General features: G+C 45.6%; 1 protein-coding gene across 4 annotated transcripts in view; it reads right to left on the bottom strand.

The window, feature by feature from the left end:
* The window catches only part of SFMBT2 (Scm like with four mbt domains 2), a 214,229-nt gene that overhangs the window by 91,544 nt on the left and 104,291 nt on the right, over positions 1–18,394 (bottom strand). For all 4 annotated transcript variants that reach the window (XM_023511389.1, XM_023511390.1, XM_023511391.1 and 1 more), the window contains exons 7-8: positions 17,700–17,797; positions 1,789–1,890 (exon numbers count right to left, since the gene is read on the bottom strand). In XM_023511389.1, the coding sequence (XP_023367157.1) occupies positions 1,789–1,890; positions 17,700–17,797 (200 nt within the window). The remainder of the gene's footprint in view (positions 1–1,788; positions 1,891–17,699; positions 17,798–18,394) is intronic.

Below are 18,394 nucleotides of genomic sequence, written 5' to 3'. Positions count from 1 at the left end.
TGATTGTACAGAGTGAAGACAGCACACTGTGTGATAGTGACAGTCTCAAACGGAATGATCTACGGTGTTCCCTAGGGCTCAGATACATTTAATTATAAACATCGCCCACAATGAGACTATTGTGACAGGTCGTGACATGAAGATGAGCCTTGAACCTGGAGGTGCCTGCCCAGGTTCTAGGAGACACACGGGCACATGCCAGCCCCTGAGTGTGCAGGTAACACGTGAGCGTAAGGAGCGGGGGAGGCAGAGAGACTGTGACTTAGGTGTTTTATACTGGTGGGAGGTAAGAAAACATAAATGGAAAGAAAAATATTAAGAAAATCAGTAAAAATACCTACTCTTTCCCTCAGTGAGATCTATTTAGAGAAAGTTATTCAGTGTGAAAACTGATTCACCATCACTGAAAGACTGAGAGTCTATCCCACTAGATAAAGATATTTTGATTCATATGTGACATTGTAACACTATATATTGCAATTATTTAAAGGTGTAAGAATGTGAGCGGGGGCTACCGCTGATGAGCTAAGCACACCAGCTTGGTTTTGTTTATCTTAAACACCAGGCAAAGTGAACTCAGGGGTGTAAAGAAAAGTTTTGGCTGGGATTCAATAAAATGCAATACTTCAGTTTTGGAAAAATACCCAACAACTATCAGAACACACAGGAAAGACCTTCAGAGGCCATTTTAAATAAATAGGTTTGTCATGAATGACAAACAGGTGGAACTGCGTGAATTTTAACCTCAAGATGATGGTACCAAGTGGAGGCCAAAATTTCCTTTATATAAATGACCTTAAATATTCAAAGTTACTCTTCAAATAAATCAACAGTTATAAAGAAAACTTAACGTGCGCTGAAGAAAAATTATTCAGAAAGGAAAAAATGTTCAGAAACGGAAAAGGAGCATTTCATTATTAAAATCACTTTCCATCTTCTTTAATACACTATCATCATTAAATTTCTCAAATTTCACCAAATCATACGTTTTTAAAAATCAGGACTCAAATAACCTTAAAACAGTCATGACTTCATCCACAATTCCAGTATTCTTAAGAAAAAGAAGTTTAAATGAAATTGACTTTTTAATCTTTCATTACATTCTCCCACTGAAATCCCCAAAAGGCCTTTAACCAAAACACACGTTGGCTAAGAAGGGCTGAGCACACTGAGGCCTCTGTCATTTATAACAGGGGCATTTAAGGGAGAAACAGGCAATTCACATTTCGCCATAGGGTATGGCCTTGAGATTTCTTTTATAGGCAAGGGATATTATAATCTTAAAAGATTATCAGATCATCATAAAAATGCCTTTACATGAAAAAGTAATTTCATTTTGAACCCACAAATCTTAGAAGCAAGGGTTTGTCTTTACACAGTGAAGGCAGATGAGAAAAAAGATGTAGAAACACCAACTTGTGGGAGGCAAGAACTTGCTTTTCACTATTTACAGGTATTTCCTAAATACAAAGAGACCATATTCACCACTTTGCGTGCAGGGGGGGAAAGTTACCTTTATAATGAGTACCACACACAATTTGTCAGTGGACAACTATCAGAAGACCGGTGCATTATCTGAGGAGGCATCTGATTAGACTCACCCAGGCCACCAGCAATAAAAAGGGCTTAACGCGGGGCTGGGCTGGAGGGACGCAGTCTGCCTTTGGCTCGTCTGGTGCATAGCTGATATCCTTGGGCCAATATATTTCATCTGGCTGGCTTTGAGTTGAAATACTTAATGTGATCCACTCTGGGGGTTATGGCCAAGGGCAGGGGAGGAAAACCCACCTTGGTCACTGATGCAGGACAGATGTGAAAGGGCTCGCTCATGCTCACTGTCTCCAGCTTCATCCCAACTGTGAAGAAATGGCTCCGCAAATCTGCGTGATCCTGGGGAGAAAGATAAAGACACTGAAGGTGGCAGCCCTTCGGGTTAACCTGCAACTGCCTGGACGTCGTCCTGCAGCACTTTATGGGCCAAGTGGAATCTGATGGAAACCATCACCCCTCCCCACTTCCAATTTCTAATTATTGCAAGATACTGGGTATTTATTTTCCACAGGCTAAACTGCTTTTCCAAGAGAGGGGCAGCAAGCTATTGTGGCCATGCTTAAATTTACACTATGCAAAAAAAAAAAAAAAATGCACATCATATTGCTTTGATCTTCCGAGGTGCCATCAACTGAAGCCAGCAATCGGTCATCCTGCAGGCAGCAGGGGTATCTTCAGAAAGCGTGGCCCTGGCCTCCTGCTGCTGGAGCTACATGATGGCTTCAGGGAGGCCCCTCTGGGGGACAGGCTCCCCCACCTCCTGCGTCTGAGAGCCCATAGCTTCCCAGTTCACGGAGGTGAGCCACGATCTTAGAGATGTATGTACTTCAGAATCCGAAACCATCCTGCACATGCACCAGGACCTGACTTCTACTCAATAAAGATGAGCAACACCCTCCTTTAAATCGGTGTCTGGCAGTTTTATAACCGGCTCATAGGAACCTTATGTGAGAGGGATGGGGCGTCCCTGCCTCCTGGAGAAAACAAATTTCAATGCCCATGTCAGCTATCCAGCAATAGATGAGGCTGGCTGGACGCGGATACCAGAATTTATCTTGCTGAGATGGAGGTCACCTCATAACTCACAGTCGGATATGTGGTAGTGGATGAATAAATGTATTTGCAGCCTGTCCCCGAGGAAATAATAACCACGAATAAATCCCACGATTTCCAAATACATCAATTGGGTGTGAAGTACAAAAAACATCTGGGGCCTGTTACTTTCTCTTTAACTGCAAATCTAAAGTGGATTTTTAATTAATTCAATGATACCACTTTGTATCCAACTCTGAGCGTGGCACAGGCTCTGCTGCCCCCACGGTGCACTACGAGACCACAGGGGAAAGCTCCCAAGATGCTCCCCGTGTTGCCGCAGTTACAGAATGTGGACATCCACAGGACCCGCACAGCCCTTCACTTCTCAGGGGCTCACAGGAGTCTGCAGAGGTCTCAGTACTCCCAGTGACACAAACAGGGTCCAGTCCAGGGACGAACTGGCCCACTCTAAACCCTTAAAAATTCCGTAGGAAACGACAACCACCATGTTCTTACAAGGGAAAGTGGAAGGAAATATTCCCAGCTGCAGGGGACGACTTTTCTTGTTTATGTGGCACATAAAGCATTTATTTTTAAAGGCAGCTGGCAGAAGGTGGGTCAGAATAGAAAAGTAATTGAAAGCAGAAGTGTCAGAGGTCATACATATTACCGCAGCCCAACCATTATGCCAACATAAGGTGTTGAGACATCACCCCTAAACCAGAACAGCCTTGTTGATGTCTGAATTAAAAGATGAAAAGTTAAGTTGAATGTTTCCAGGCACAGAGAAAAGAAATATTTCAAGTGATGGATATCCCGGTTACTTTGATTTGAACTTTATGAATTACCTAAATGTATTAAACTATCACATGTATGCCCCCTAATTCTGTACGTCTATTACATATCAGTAAAAAAAAATTAAAAATATATAGATATTCAAATAAGAGTCAAAGTTCAGGTTCCTGTCAGACCACAATGACCCAGTTCCAAAAGCAGTGGCGTGTCTGATGGATTCTGTGGTATCTGTTCCTATTTAATTACAAAACTTTTCCAGCTTTAGGAAAGAGGACTACTTCTAAAATTACCATGTACTCAAGGTTGGTCTTTGTGTACTCAATAAGCTGTACAAAAGTGCCCTTACGCACTCAGGACACATCTGTAACTATAAAAGGGCCCGATGGACACCGCAGTGTCTTGGAAGTCCTCCCTTACGCCACCCGCTGCTGTCGGGCTGGAGACTCCTAAGATCTGGCTCCTAGTAACATGGAATGACCATCTCTGCCTGGTGGCGTCCATCCCCAGGGCTGTCCTCCAGGCTCACCCGGTCCAGAGTCTGTGCCCGCGCTTTGCCCGGACTCCGAAGTCATTAGTCAGGAGCACTACAGTCTGCAGCCATGAGTGGAGAGTGGTTATCAAAGGAACATGATGCTGCCTGCTTTATTTCTAAGGAGAGGCAGCCTGGTTTCTGCAGGACCATGAACCCAGGGCTGTGCTCCTGGTGGTAGGGTGGCATCTGTGATTGAGAGGCCTTCCAGAAGGGACGGTGTGGACTGGGTTTGAGACTCCACATCAGTGGTCTAGGTTGAATTGGACCCTGGGATGTAGAAAGGACCCAGGGTGGCAGGTCAATCCTATTTAGAACACTGGATCTACACAGAGAGCAAAGACCACAGCAGAAGTACAGAGTCCTCTGCATCACGCCACAACTCCAGGTTGCTGGAGGCTACTGCCTCCCAGAGACGGCAGAGGGTCTCTGCCCTCCCGCTGGGAGCAGTGAGCTCACACGTCCATCACCAAACTCCTCCAGCTCTGTGTCATGAAAACATGAACATCACATCTATACAGGGCCAAGTATGGAATGAAAATAAAATAGCATGACGTTCGAATATTCCTAACCCATTTAAAAGCAAATCAGTATTAGTATTGGTAGGTTAGTGTTGTGTCATTCCAGGTTTAGAATCGGGATTCCCTTTGTCATCACGGCTCAGATCTCCCACACGTGAAATCATTCCTTCTAGGTTTCAGCTGTCTGCTAAGTACAGTCTCTGTCACTGGCTCCTGGAGCACAGCTCCTAAATCCCTTAACATTTCCTGAGTGAGAGAAACATCCTTTATCTACAGAGGCCACTCTTGCTGGGCCCCTAAGCAGCTTTAAGGTGGACGGTTGTGGCCAGAGAAAGACCAAGCCAGCCCATCCCAATGGCCAGTGAGCTAATCCACTACGCCCACAAAATGAGACATTCACAGAGGTCCCAAATGAGGCTTCTCCGAGCTTCCCAGTTGAGAAGCTTGGTCATGTTCTGGGAGGTGCTGCACCCCGACTTCATGAGGACAGGAGCTTCTGTGCCTGGGACCCGCCTGGTCCTGCCCATCCTACCTGGCTCATCCATCTGCCTCTCTTAGCACATCTTTCACAGTAAACCAGTAACAGCAAATGAACGGTTTTCTCTGAGTTTTTTTTTTTTTTTTTAAAGAGACAAGAATCTCACTCTGTCGCCCTCAGTAGAGTAGCATGGTGTCACAGCTCACAGCAACCTCCAGCTCTTGGGCTTAGGCGATTCTCTTGCCTCAGCCTCCTGAGTAGCTGGGACTACAGGTGCCTGCCACAAGGCCCAGCTGTTTTTTTGTTGCAATTTGGCTGGGGCTGGGTTTGAACCTGCCATGCTCGGCATATGAGGCCGACACCCTAGTCACTGAGCCACAGGCACAGCCCTTTCCCTGAGTTCTGCCAGCTGTTCTGGCAAGTTATCAAATCTGAGGGAGGGGGTTGCAGAAACCCTGATTTATAGCCATCAGTCAGAAGTACAAGGACCAGTGATTGGCATCTGAAGTGGGGGGGTCTTCTTGTGCTGAGCCCACATCCGTGGGGTCTGGGCTACTTCCAGGCAGGTAGTGCCAGAAGTGAATTAAATCATGCACACTTGGTATCTGAGACAGGTGGAGGACAAAGTGGTGTGAGAAAAACCACTTGGTCCACTGTGAATAAAATAGTTCCTAAGTTACAAACCATGCACTTCTTCTGCAGGGAAATCCATCCTTGTTGCCCCAAACTAGGGGAAGCCCGCTTGTTTAGTGTACTGAAAAAGAAGACAGGCATTTTGAGAGGCAGTAATATCCAACACAGGTATTATTTACAGCCTGGTCTCAAGGATCCACACAGATTAGGATCTTACACTACTAACCTCAAACTCCAAATTTCAGAGATGAATCAGGAAACCGTAAAATACATTCCTGTATCTTGCAGCCCTAACTTCCACTTTTCTTAAGATCACTTTTTAATCAGCGTCCAAATAAAAGGAAAAACCCAAAAACCACATACGACTATGCAGAAATTCCATCAGTCTCAAAGGCAAGCCAGCATAATAGAAACTTGAGAGGGTGCAGGATAAAGACACCATCGTGACTGAGAGTTTGAATAAAGCTGCTACTCTAATGTTCAGGTTATTTATGGATTATGGTCTCAGAAACGTTTTCCTGCAAGACCAGGACAATATTTTCTAAAGGGGGCCTGTCACTGCCACTGCTGGCCGTGGGAGAGCTGTGACACACATGAAGCGAGTCACAGCGTGCGTGAATACTTTCTAGGAAATGCCAAACTCTCCCATCTAGGCTATGGGGTTCACCCAAGAAACTCCTCGATAAATATTTACTGAGTTGAAGGAATAAAAAAACGAGATGATTTCTTTACATCATTCCCATTCTGCGTTCTATCATTCATTCAGTAAGTATTAGAAACCACTGGGGTAACCCACAGTAAGCTACCAGACTATGCACGGAACAGACACCAAAAAAAAACTAAACTACATCTGTCAGAGAGAGAAGGAAAAGCAAAACCACCAGGGCTGTGAAGATCCAGGCTCAGAAGTTTTAGAACACAGTCTTTTTCTTTTAGCACATAAAAACTGAGTAGCACCATCACTGTGGCCGTCAGACACTCTCAGACACTCGGAGGAGTCTCAACTTGGAATATAGAAATCACGTGACTCGGTGATAAAGCGGGGGTTCTGAGAGAGGTGCGGTAAATTTATCCAGAGAGGCTGGGGCTGAAATACCAGATGGAGGCATCTGAGTAGGATCTAAAAGCCATTTGACACTCCTAAGAAATAAGTGATTAAGGTAAGGGAATGGGGTTTGCCGACAGACCAATCTGCGGAGTTCTGTGGACGTGGGAGCATGTCCGTCCTTATCAGGATGTGAGACAGGTCTTTCTCATTGCAAAAGAAGTGTCATCCCCCAGCCCTCTGGCCGCGGGCTGCGGTGCAGCGGAGTGCACGCACTCACTCAAACGTCCACCCCGCTGGCCTCTCTCAGCCTTCAAGACAGAAGGGGCTCCTGCCTCCTGCAGATGAGTCACAAAACCGATTATCTTCTGAGCCATAACAGAAAATTCACGGCAGTTTGAGAAGAGTCATTCTGGCCTTCGCAAAGCTCTAGAGAAACATTCATGCTTCGCAATTATTGGATGGAGAATCATGTTATTCCTGTTACCAGGACATATGACTAAATCCTCAGTATATTTACAAATACGTCTGTCACACTCAAGAAATACTGTTTACTTAAATGGACTGGAATCCAGTTACATTGCTTACAGAAAAACTATTCTCCCTTAATCAATGCCAGCGAGGCCTTCCTATCTATATCCGTCGGGATCCATTTCTATTTTTGCCCTGAAGTAGTTTTATATTGATCAAAAGTAAAATGCCATTCATTCTACTGGAGGACTGTCTGAACAGGCTACTGCAGCAATCTCTCTTCAGGGAACCTTATTTTCAGCAGAATGACATCATAAAAGAGATTCTACAGACATCAACTTGCCTTGTCCATGCGGCTTTCACCAGCTCTATCCCTCCAGAACCCAGGCCGTTCTCATGCTCTCCGACTAAGACAGCAGCCCTGCACTGAGACTTACCTGGGTGGGGATGTACAGATGGAGCAGCCAAAACCCAAAACCCCAAATTCAAAATGCTCCAAAATTCAAAACTTTTGAGTGCCAACATGATGCACAACGGAAAGGTTCGTTTTAGTTTTCTGGATTTGGGGTTTTCAGATGCTCAGCTAGTAAGTACACTGCAAATACTCTGAAATCTGGAACACTTCTGGTTCCAAATGCTGCCAAAAGGGATACCCAACTTGTATTCTCAAGTGAGCAGAAACAGTAACAACCCCTCTGCTGTGAGCACTTGTGAACTTTTCCCTGCATCCCTCCCATCTTATGCAAGACCACAGGGCAGTCATCCCTCCAGGGAGGAAATTAAGATGCAGAGAGGTTAAGTTACCTAAGCAGAACAGAACACTAAGGGAACCAGGCTTCAAACCAAAGCAGCCTGACTCTGAGTCCAGGATCGTGCCTCCCGATTACGTAATAGGCTGGGAAACACAGACCACAAAGGATTCACTTTTAACCAATAATTAGTAAAAATCTATCGGACGAAACCTCTATATCCTATGGGCCCCTAAAATGTTATTTCAGAGAAAGCTGTTACCAAGTCATACTAATCATTTATTTAAAACCTGAAATTTTTGCTGTTAATACCTGACACTTTTCAATGGCTTATGGGGAAAGTGTATCAGAGAGCGTTCTCACCCTAAAAACTACACCCAAATGCTTATATGCAGCCAGTCCCCACCAACCACTAACAAACATCTTTACCACAGTCGTCTGTTCATATATTAAACAACGAAGATTCAAGAAATGTGTGTTCCAATTTTAGTATCAGGTGTATCCAGATGAAGCAGAATGATTTTGAAGTATTTCTTCTTTTCCTATTGTCTGTAAGATTTGGCATGATCTGTTTTTTGAAATTATCTTTTATTTTTATTTATAAATATTAGTTGTCTATTTTTTGAGACTTTGAAAAAAAAATAAGAAGTTAGCTGATGACTCCATGCTGAACCTCAGAGTCAAAGCATTCTATGATAGACATACTCTTATCTGACAATGTGAATGTTACTTTTTTTGCATTATTATTATTGCTCAATATTTCGTTGCAGCAATTGTCTGATTTCTTTTCTGAATGTATTTATCTTCGTTCATTCTTTACGAGGTTTTTATTTCTAGTCCTTATCTTAACATTGTTATTGTCATTAAATTTTAAGCCTTTTTAATTTTGTGAAGGCAAAAAGTGGAAACCAAATAAACACACGTGTATGTATAAAGAAAATTAAAAAAAAAAAGAAACAAACGTGTGTAACAAAGTGCTCACAGCTCTTGTTCCCTAAGTTTTTCCTCACCATGCACATTTCCTCATTAGGCAGGTCACTCTGATCAGTGTGGTCCACAGAGCACGCGGCCTGGCTGGGAAATCCGTACCAACAACCAGTCCCTGTTCTTTCAAACACCATGTGTGAGGCTCAGCCTCGGGCTGAACAAAGAAGAAAAGCAGTGATGTGGTTCCTGACACCAAGAAGCTAGAAATTGAGTGAGAAGATGAGTGAGCAGTGAGAAAAAGGCAAGTAGAAAGAATGTCAGCCTGGAAAGAGAAGGCTGGACAGTCTGCCACGGCCCCTGTCTGGCATTTACACTTTGGTGCGACTGGTCTCACTTTTTCATCTAAGAATCAGAGGTCAGGAGGCTGGGACGAGCTCAGAGCCTGCCCTGGGCACACTAAGCGCCCGTGGTCACCCGCTGCTTTAAACATCCGCCTCCCGTGAAGTCTTTGCCTTCACGCCTCAGTCTGGGGACTCCAACACACACCTGCTCTGATACTAGTCATCGTGAGTGAGTAGCAGCCCCAAGATTGTGTGGCAGGTGAGAAAGCTTCAGGGTGAACGCCACAGTTTCTAAGACACAAAAGGCGTTCATCCACAGAGGGAGAGGAAGAGCGTCACTAAGGAGAGCTAGGAGACAGAGAAAGCCTTGCTTCTCACGCGTGTACTTGAACTTGACCCATCTCCACATTTACTTTAGAAGCTTGAAGAACTGGAGCTCACCCCCTAACGTGCACTGTGCAGCTATCGCAGACCTGCAAACAGCTCGAGCTTCATTAGATAAATACATCTCACAGGGCATAAAATTATGAAGAGTGTAGCATGGGGGGAACCTGTTCTCACTAATTAACACAACAAAATTAACATGTGCTTGGTGAGGATCTTAATGTAGAAAAGCAGTAAAATCATCCCTGTGCAGAAACCAAACTCTGACCCTGAGCTGCACAGTTGAAGGCTACGGGAGATTCTCTTCCTCCGACACCTGAGTACAGATCTTTAATTTTTTTTGGTTCTTCCTTTTGGGTTATGTTGATAAAAATCAAACCAACAAAAAGATAGACATGCAATTCACCCTGCCCAATTTTTAAAGTGCCAAGATCTTTTATTAGACTATTGTACTTCACACAAAAACACTGCACGGTGTAATTTTTTCACTTCCAACACACCAGCTCTTGGGTCTGAGGGAATTCAAAACACTACATATGCTTCGGGGCCTCAATTAATTTGCATAATTCCTAAGAATAGGCTTCAATGAAGTCAAAGGAAGGTTTTAATTACATTCAAATCGGTATATAATGAACTACGCTTTAGTTCCTTTATTCTTATCAGCACGATGATTCTCGCTAAAATAAAAACAATCCAGGGCCATTTATCACCCTGTTCCTCTTTCTGTTTCACCAATGACCTGGTGCTCACGTGGCCATTAGAAAATTACTCTTGTGATATCAGTTTCATCAAATAACAGACACCAAGATGCCAGCATTTATTAAATCAACAGTACTGTGACATTTCAGTCCCATTGAACTGGTTTAAATTTAGCCAGCGAAATGTTTGCCATGAAGAGGTAATTAAAAAAATCTATAAGCTGAACGCTAATAAGCATTTCCATTTTTCTACTTACAGCTGTCAACATCAATTTTATCTACTAGCCGTATATTAAAGCAAGTTTGAAATACAGTAATGAGAAACTACAGTAATGTAGCAATCTGTACTTTAGCCCGAGCCACACGATTTAGAGGGAGCCCAGAGGCAGCCCCTTCTGCTAAGGACCCGAGTGACTCCACCACTGCCCTGGAAATAAAGCAGTGGCCTGAACTGCCTCCATTCGTGCTGATAACACCCTTCAGAGAAAAAACACAGAGTTGGTAAGGAGTGAAACTTCCCACCACCACAGCATCTGAGTTTCTGTTCTACCCTGCCCAGACACCCACACAGGGGCCACTGAGCACAGGCAGCCTACAAGCCTCCAGGCCAGGGCCTGCCTCCGGCGAGAAGATCGGACTGGAAGGTGCCCAGTGGGCAGCCCAGCCAGCTCTAGTAACAGTTCCCATCTCCAGGACTGCCCTCATGTCACCACTGGCCGTGGCTTCAGTTGCCCAATCTCACCTGCTTGCAGGGCATGCTCTAGTCCAGAGACATTTGCCCTTGTGTTACAGAGATTTGGGGGCAGGTTATTGTTTGCTGGGTGGGGCTGCTCTGTGCACTGTAGGACATTCAGCAGTGTCTCTGGACTCTACTCAGTAGATGTCAAAAGCACCTCCAGGTATAACAATCAAAGTGTCCCTAGACACTGCCACCTGTCCCCCACAGGTTTCAATGCAGGTAAGAGAGAGGTCAGGCGTGTCCTGGATGAGACACCTGCTGTGTGGTCTCCGCCCACTTGTTTCCTCAGCACCAATGACTCTCTTTACCTCTGTCTCCAGCATCAACTCAATTCAGATGCGATCCTGGACAGGTAACACTGAGAGTACACTCTTCAGAATGCATTTCCTGGTTCTTTGTTTTAATTACATTGTTTTGCTCAGCCTTTAAATATACTAGTTTACTTCTGGAAAACTGGACAAAAGCAACAGTAGGAAGAAAAGGTTGGCCTCTGTATTCAGGCAGATCTGAATTCGAATCCTGACTCTGCCACCATCTCTAGAAATTAACTTCTCTGAGCTCAGAGTTTGCTCAACGTAAAGTTAATCCTGCTGCCATGTGTCAGGGTATCTGAGGACAGAGATGACATGTGGGGGTGGGGTGCCCAGCACAAGGCTGCCGCCCTGAGGGTGCTAAGCTCTTCCTGCTGGGGAATGAGAGGTCATGTGAACGGCCCACAACCTCACTGGTTTCTTCCCTCTGTACCTTTGCACACTGCCCAATAAGGTCTGGGCAGGTTAATATGCACACTCCAAACATGCTCCCAAGGTGGTATCTTACCACAGGGAAGCGGGATCCATAACACTTCAGCTACGCCTCACTCTTGGTCTCCTTTTTAGGACCTGCAATGTCTCAGAATCACAGGAAGCTCAGAGGTCCAGGGAGGGCATGAACTATTACAAAATCACAAGTGCAATGACGAAATTTTCTGAATTCATCTGCACACTGGAGTTTGGTGTACACAAGTGGATGGATGGATTTACTTTCAAGAGAATCAAGATACCAGGGCAGGGTGGGGAGGTAGAGGCGGCGGGTGGGAGGTCCATGGGAAGAGAGGGAGAGTGTTAATCCTGTTGTGATCTAGAAATCTTGCAGGTGCCTGCCAGGGTGTCATTTTATTATAACACTAAGGGGTCTTAAGTTGGGTTTCTACTATTCTAAACTTATTTTTTTTCAGGTTTTGGAATGCGGCACATTACACACTCATGTGAAGGTTGATCTACCTGTGTTGGTGCCTTTCTGGTTTCAAAGGGAACAGAAAATAAAGAGGGAGGCAGATTTTATCCTGTTCTCAGCCTCATGCCATCCCAACAAGCAGACCAGAAGTCAGGTAGCTGAGGGAGAGGACACAGACGACACGTGACTGGGCAGCATGTTTTTTTTTAAGGAGTCTCATTTGTCACCCTAAGTAGAGTGCTGTAATGTCATAGCTCACAGCAACCTCCAACTCTTAGGCTCAAGTGATCCTCTTGCCTCAGCCTCTCAAGTAGCTGGGACTATAGGCAACTGTCACAACACTCAGCTAGTTTTAGAAGACTCTGAAATTTTTAATTTGCATCCTGCTAAAGCAAGCCAACCCCCTCAGGGTGCCCTTTCTTGGGGTACAGGGAACCCACTAAGGTCAGAGCCCATGACAAGGTCACAATGCCAGCACGTGGTCCTCATTCACCTCTAGCTCCCAAACCTCTGAAGCATGAGCTTCTCTTTACCTCAGTTTCCCCACCAGAGATACTGCTGGTGCACCCGCCTGCCTGGTGGGGAAAGGCACAATGAGCTCACAGAAATGGCCTGCTCTGGGTGCATTTTAGGGGGGACGGGGGGGGGGGGGAGAAATGGCCTCCATGCAATTGCACTGTGCTTTAAACCCATGATAGAATCCTCCATAGATAAGAGAATTATCATCTACCCTTAATTATTTTTATCAATGGAGAGTAGAAGAAAAATCTGAAATAAAAAGTATGTCACAACACTCACTTTGAAATGTGTCTAGTGTTATAAACAAGAGATTTATTCCCTCTGCACACACCCACCAAGCCCAGACCCTATCACGCTGCATTCATGTGAGTAACAACTCTCCTTCTCTGCAACCGTAGCAACTGGAATTATCGGCGGTAAACAGAAGCGGTGTGGGAGTGATAACTCCCAGAGCAGATAACTGGAAGTTGACTATCTTCTTTAATTCTTAATGTGCACGGTTAAAAGCAAGGCACTATCTAGCAGACCACAGGCGGCAGCATTCAGGCCCTGTGATCAAGCAATTGTTCCAGCAAACTCTCATATACACCTGGACTCTGCGACTTTTATGGTTACGTTTACTGTCTGACCGAAGTTGCCCTCTTTAGTAAGTCTCTTTACAGGATTTTCTCCAACACTCATAAAAACGAGGCCCTGCGGTCCTTTTTTTCTTTGCTATGGAATTCACGTCGCTTCCCTTCAAGAACCCAGCACACCATGGACCATGTGGATGTGCCTGCCTCCAGCTCTGTGGGCTGCAAAGGATGGCCTCAGATATACTTCGCTGCTCTGGGACTGGCCACCCCAGAGAGACGGTGTTTAACAAGCCCCTTCAAGTCTGCAAAGAAACCAGAAGGTCAGGAGGAGGAACTGTCCCAGGAGCCCTACGGTACCTGTGCTCCTGGGCCTGGACGCGGGTGAGCCCCGAGGGACAGAGACACTGGATGGAAAACTCCCAAGTGAAACCCACAGGCCTGAAGACAGCCAGAGGATTGGCCATCAGTCCAGCAGCAAAATGACCGGCTGCCAAAACAGTCTTTCTTTCAAAGAACTGCTTGGGTGGAACTTGATGAGAACATGGTTCCAAATGTGTGTCCCAAACATTTGCTGCTCCATGACTGGGCTGGAGAAATCAAGTTTGTCTCTATATGGGGCAGGGGTGGGGGTGGGAGAGGCTGAAGCCAATTCTGGAGGAATCTAAAGACCCCACCTGAAGGCCAAGCTTAGCTGTGAGGGTTCTGGGGTTGCTGCATTTAGCTGCAGGATAAGAGAAAAAGAAATCAGTCACCATAGAAATCACAAGCGCACAGGCCTCCTCAGCGAGCAGCTCCGGTCCTCCTTAGGGCCTTGGCTGCGCGGCACGGCGCAGAACCCGAAGGAAAAGCTGCTCTCTCCTGGCTGCACTTAATCCTTCTCTGGTCTCTAACCTCAGGCTCCCCGGCTCAAATACAGCAGAGGTCCCTCAAAGGGCTCACACTGATAGGCTCCTCATTCAAAGCTTAAAAAAAAAACAACTGTAGAAACCACAGGATAGAGGTCTTTGTGTGTCAGAAGCAGCCTGATTACACTCACCAGGGAAGAGACATGTGCATGGGACACCCCTGCTTGCTTGTTAGTTTGTGTACAAATAAAATAATGGCCCCACACGGCATTTCTTTTATCAATTATCCTTTCTCAGCTTCCCCTCCCCTTTGTTTACTAAACATTAGTGGAGAAAGGAGGATTAGGAAGGAAGTTACAAAGTCAATTCAACTGGCCTCACAGCCATCCCTGCACCCGTCTGGTGTTTACCTCTCAATTGGTCAGTTATGGTACGTGATTTTAGATCTGCTTAACAGAAACTGAGCTACCAGAAGGACCCCAAGAGACTGGGTATTCTGCTGAAGCACTTTGTCAGGGACACTTCAGATCAGCTCTGAGTCCTTGTGAAGTTTCAGCCTCCATTGTCCCCACCTCAGCTCCCTTAACCTTCATTACAGCTGATACAGATACTGATTAGGAATTGATCAAGGAGGTGACAGTGGAGCAGATCAGAGCCAGATTACCCAGCATGCAGGTCACATCAAAAAACACGCCCCCCCCCCTTAGCTTCAAATAAAATGTAAACTCTCCGGAAACATCTGGTAGTCACTGCTCTGCCACATCCCACCTGTTCAGGTAGATACACACCTGAGAAGCAGGATGTGGGGCGGCAACGCAGCACAGCAGAGAAAAGTAATCTGCCTGGAAAGCAGAAACCAGTCTCTGGGCGTCAGCTCCGTGCCTGGGCCTGAGTGCTCTCTCGGGCGGATTCCCCAAGCCGACCATATCTCCATTTATTAACTGTTTCACGAGAAAACCATAGACGTACCACACAGCAGCAAGTTGATGCCGGGACCAAAGGGGGTAACAAGGGATGGGCACTTTAAATTAGTGGTTCTCAACCTTCCTAATGCCATGGCCCTTTAATACAGTCCCTGTGGGTCGTGACCCATAGGTTGAGAATTGCTGCTTTAAATGAAAAAAAAAAAGGCACCTCACGCACAGCAGGGGGGAGGAGCATTACTTCCTCCTCTGTGATCACCCCTAGCAAGCAGCAAGCCTTGACATTTCAAGTTCGTGAGCCACGGGATTTCATGGCCCATATGCCTGTTTTTGTTGACGCCGTAACGTTAAAATTCATCCCTAATGTTCTTCTCAGTGTCCTCAACACTCCTATCCTCAACCAAGAATTGCCCCTGGGCTGTTTTCAGCCATCGTGAAAACGACACCCTTCCCTGGGAGCTCACTTGCTGGGGGCGTCTCAGTTATGTGATGAGTTCTCCCTTTTCTTCTTCTCTGTTAACTTTTGGACTTATTTCTTCACCAATCCACTGGAGAATATTTACTGAGGGCTGACTGCACTCAGCGCACTGTTTAAGGCCTGGGGGGGAGAAAGGAGTCATAAAAATAAGCACTCTGCTCGCACGGGGCCGGCGTGCTGGCAAGGGGAGGCAGGCCCTGTGTGGAAAGAAAAAAGCAAAGGAACATTCTATAGTCAGTGATCCAGGTTGTGCAGGAGACAGCATGGCAGTGGGGAGAGGCTGGAGGGGACTGGCATTTGTAATTTTAAGCAGAGACCTGTAGGAAGTGAGAGAAGTGTATCCCTGCCCATGTCTCCAAGGGAGGGCCAAGTCCAGCACCTGGGCTCATGCTTTAACTGGTGGGTGGAGGGCCATGTCCAGCACCTGGGGCTCTTGATGTGACTGGTGTGGAAGAGGCCATGTCCAGCACCTGGGGCTCATGCTCTAACTGGTGGTGGTTGGGGGGGGTGGGGCATGGCCAGGTGTGGTCATCCCTCAATCCCTTAACATCCACTCTGGACTCATCAACTGGAAAAGCAAAGCCAGTTTGTTGCTCAGACCCCTTCCAGCTTTATTCTCTCCTCTCCTGAGCAGTGAGGCACACGGGAGTGACCCTCCATGAGAACCCAGAGTGGGAAACACAGCACAGCAGTCAGGGCCTGGGCTGGGCACTCTCCATGTCCCAGACTGGATGGCACAAATTTGCATTTCCATTCTCTTACTCTTTTGAGCTCCTTATACATGTATAATGTATCTCAAAATTAAATTTATCTTTTCAAGAGTGAGGGAGTGATTGGTTTGCACACTGGAACATGACCTAGGTGAGGAGGTCAAGGGCGTGATGAGGATTGGCCAGCTTGGGTGGTGACAGGTACAAGAGACTTAATGCTGTTTCTCTGTTATTGTTTTTTTTTGGGGGGGGTATTATTAAAGAAGAAAGGATAAAGAAGAAAAGGGAATGGGAAGGAGAGGTAGAGGAGGAGGAGGAAGAGAGGATTTGATCAGTCACCCTCCCAAAACACAAAAGTGCCACAAAGATGCCTCATGGCCAGCCATCTGCTAACAGAAATTATATTTACGCTGTCCTCTAGGAGAGTAGGCCCCCAATACTGTAAAAATTATCACTGAATTAAACATCACAACATAATTATCTGGCTAGGTTTAAGACGTGGTCTTACTACTCCCAACTTTACACGCAGGTCAAGCGCTGGGGGAAAAGGCCAAGGATTTGCCACAAACAACTGCTTAAACACCCAGGGGAGGACTTACTGATCACCCATACCCAGGAAGCCCGAACTCCAGCCTAAGCCTTAAAGTCCTAGGTATGGTGCCCAGCCACCACTCGACTCTCATCTTCCCCATGGAACTTCAACCGTGCTGCAGAAATGTGTCTCCATCGAAAAGCAAGTCGATGTCTATCACAACCACAATGAGAGTTGTCCAAGGACACCACTGGGCAGACGGCCTTCCTGTGTATTCCAGCTCCAACTAAGCTGGGCTGGTTTTATGATTCCCTCTGACCTGAGTGGATCATTCCTGCCCACAACTTAATATTCTATTTCACATGATTCTCAAAAGCATAATTTTAGAAGCATCAAGAGCTTGGCAGCTGCCTCAGTGGGGATGTGTTTCATAAGGCCTTTGTCTTTGTGGGTACCAGCGGGAGGCCTGGTTCTTAGCAGATATGCAGGACAGGCATCCAGAGCCATCGAGGAAATGGAACCATCATGAGAAGCATCCTTTTCTACCATTTTTATCATAAAAACAGCAGTATTCAACTTGCTATATCTTATTTCTGTGGTGGGAAGTGGGCAGGTGAAAATGAGCTTTCTATGCTAATTCATTATGAAGAAAAACAGTAAACCTGAAACATTTAATCAGCATCTTGTAATGTGGGTCTTTGTGAAGGTCACACGCACACACTCACACACACACACAGCAAAATGAATCATATAACACCTTAAGCCTCGGGCGGCACCTGTGGTTCAGTGAGTAGGGTGCCGGCCCCATATACCGAGGGTGGCAGGTTCAAGCCCTAGCCCCGGCCAAAAAAAAAAAATTAACAACAAGAAGAACCCTTAAGTCTTGAAAATGGAAGCTGGCCCAAGAAGGCAGCTTTTCAAAGTGGGAAAGGGTGTGATGTGGAAAACTTTTTAAGCATTTTATTCTTGAAAATAGGAGATAAACTGCTAAGAATTTACATCTTACCTTAAATACTTCCATTGGAAGAGGAAATTTTGCAGCATCAATAAGGGATTTTTCCAGAGCACATTTCCAATCAGAGGCCGTCTTCAAAGGATAGATTTCTGTAGCAACAGCAAACCACAAACAAGTTTAAGGACTAAAGTCCTCTGTGGGTGGCTCTTTCTCCCATTTTCTCTTCTCAGGCTTTGCTAACAGCTCAGCATACTCAGAGACCGGCAGTTCACGCCCTGCCCGCCATAAACGGCTACCTGCCGTTAATTTTCTGAAATTAAATAGCAACTTGGGATTTTCCTGTCAGAAATGAAGAATAAGCTTAATAGGGCTCTTCTTCAGGGAGTATTTGCATGCATTTTGTTGCCATTCTGTAAGTAATTTGAAGGCATTAATCACATTAGCAAAACCTTCAGTCATCCATGGGCCAAAATTCCACCTCTCACCTGGGAAGCTAAGCCCGCCCTGGATGAGGAACCATTATCTGATACATTTCTAAACCACAAACAACTCTGGTCTGACATTTGCAGTTATTACAACGCATTTTTCACTAAATCACTAAGCTCTCCTGGGCTAAAAATAGTCCCTGTAAGTCAGAAAATTATTAAAAGGTAAATTAAAATTTACCAACCAAGTTTAATGTTTACACTTGAAATGTTGCTTAGCACACCACATGTTGCCCATATTTTCCCAAGGCGGGGGGGGGG

Source organism: Otolemur garnettii, unplaced genomic scaffold (assembly GCF_000181295.1).
Source record: "Otolemur garnettii isolate 467f Iridium unplaced genomic scaffold, OtoGar3 scaffold00019, whole genome shotgun sequence".
NCBI classification, from domain to species: Eukaryota; Metazoa; Chordata; class Mammalia; order Primates; family Galagidae; genus Otolemur; species Otolemur garnettii.
Note: the sequence above shows the minus strand (reverse complement) of the source record. Positions and strands in the feature narration are given on the sequence as shown.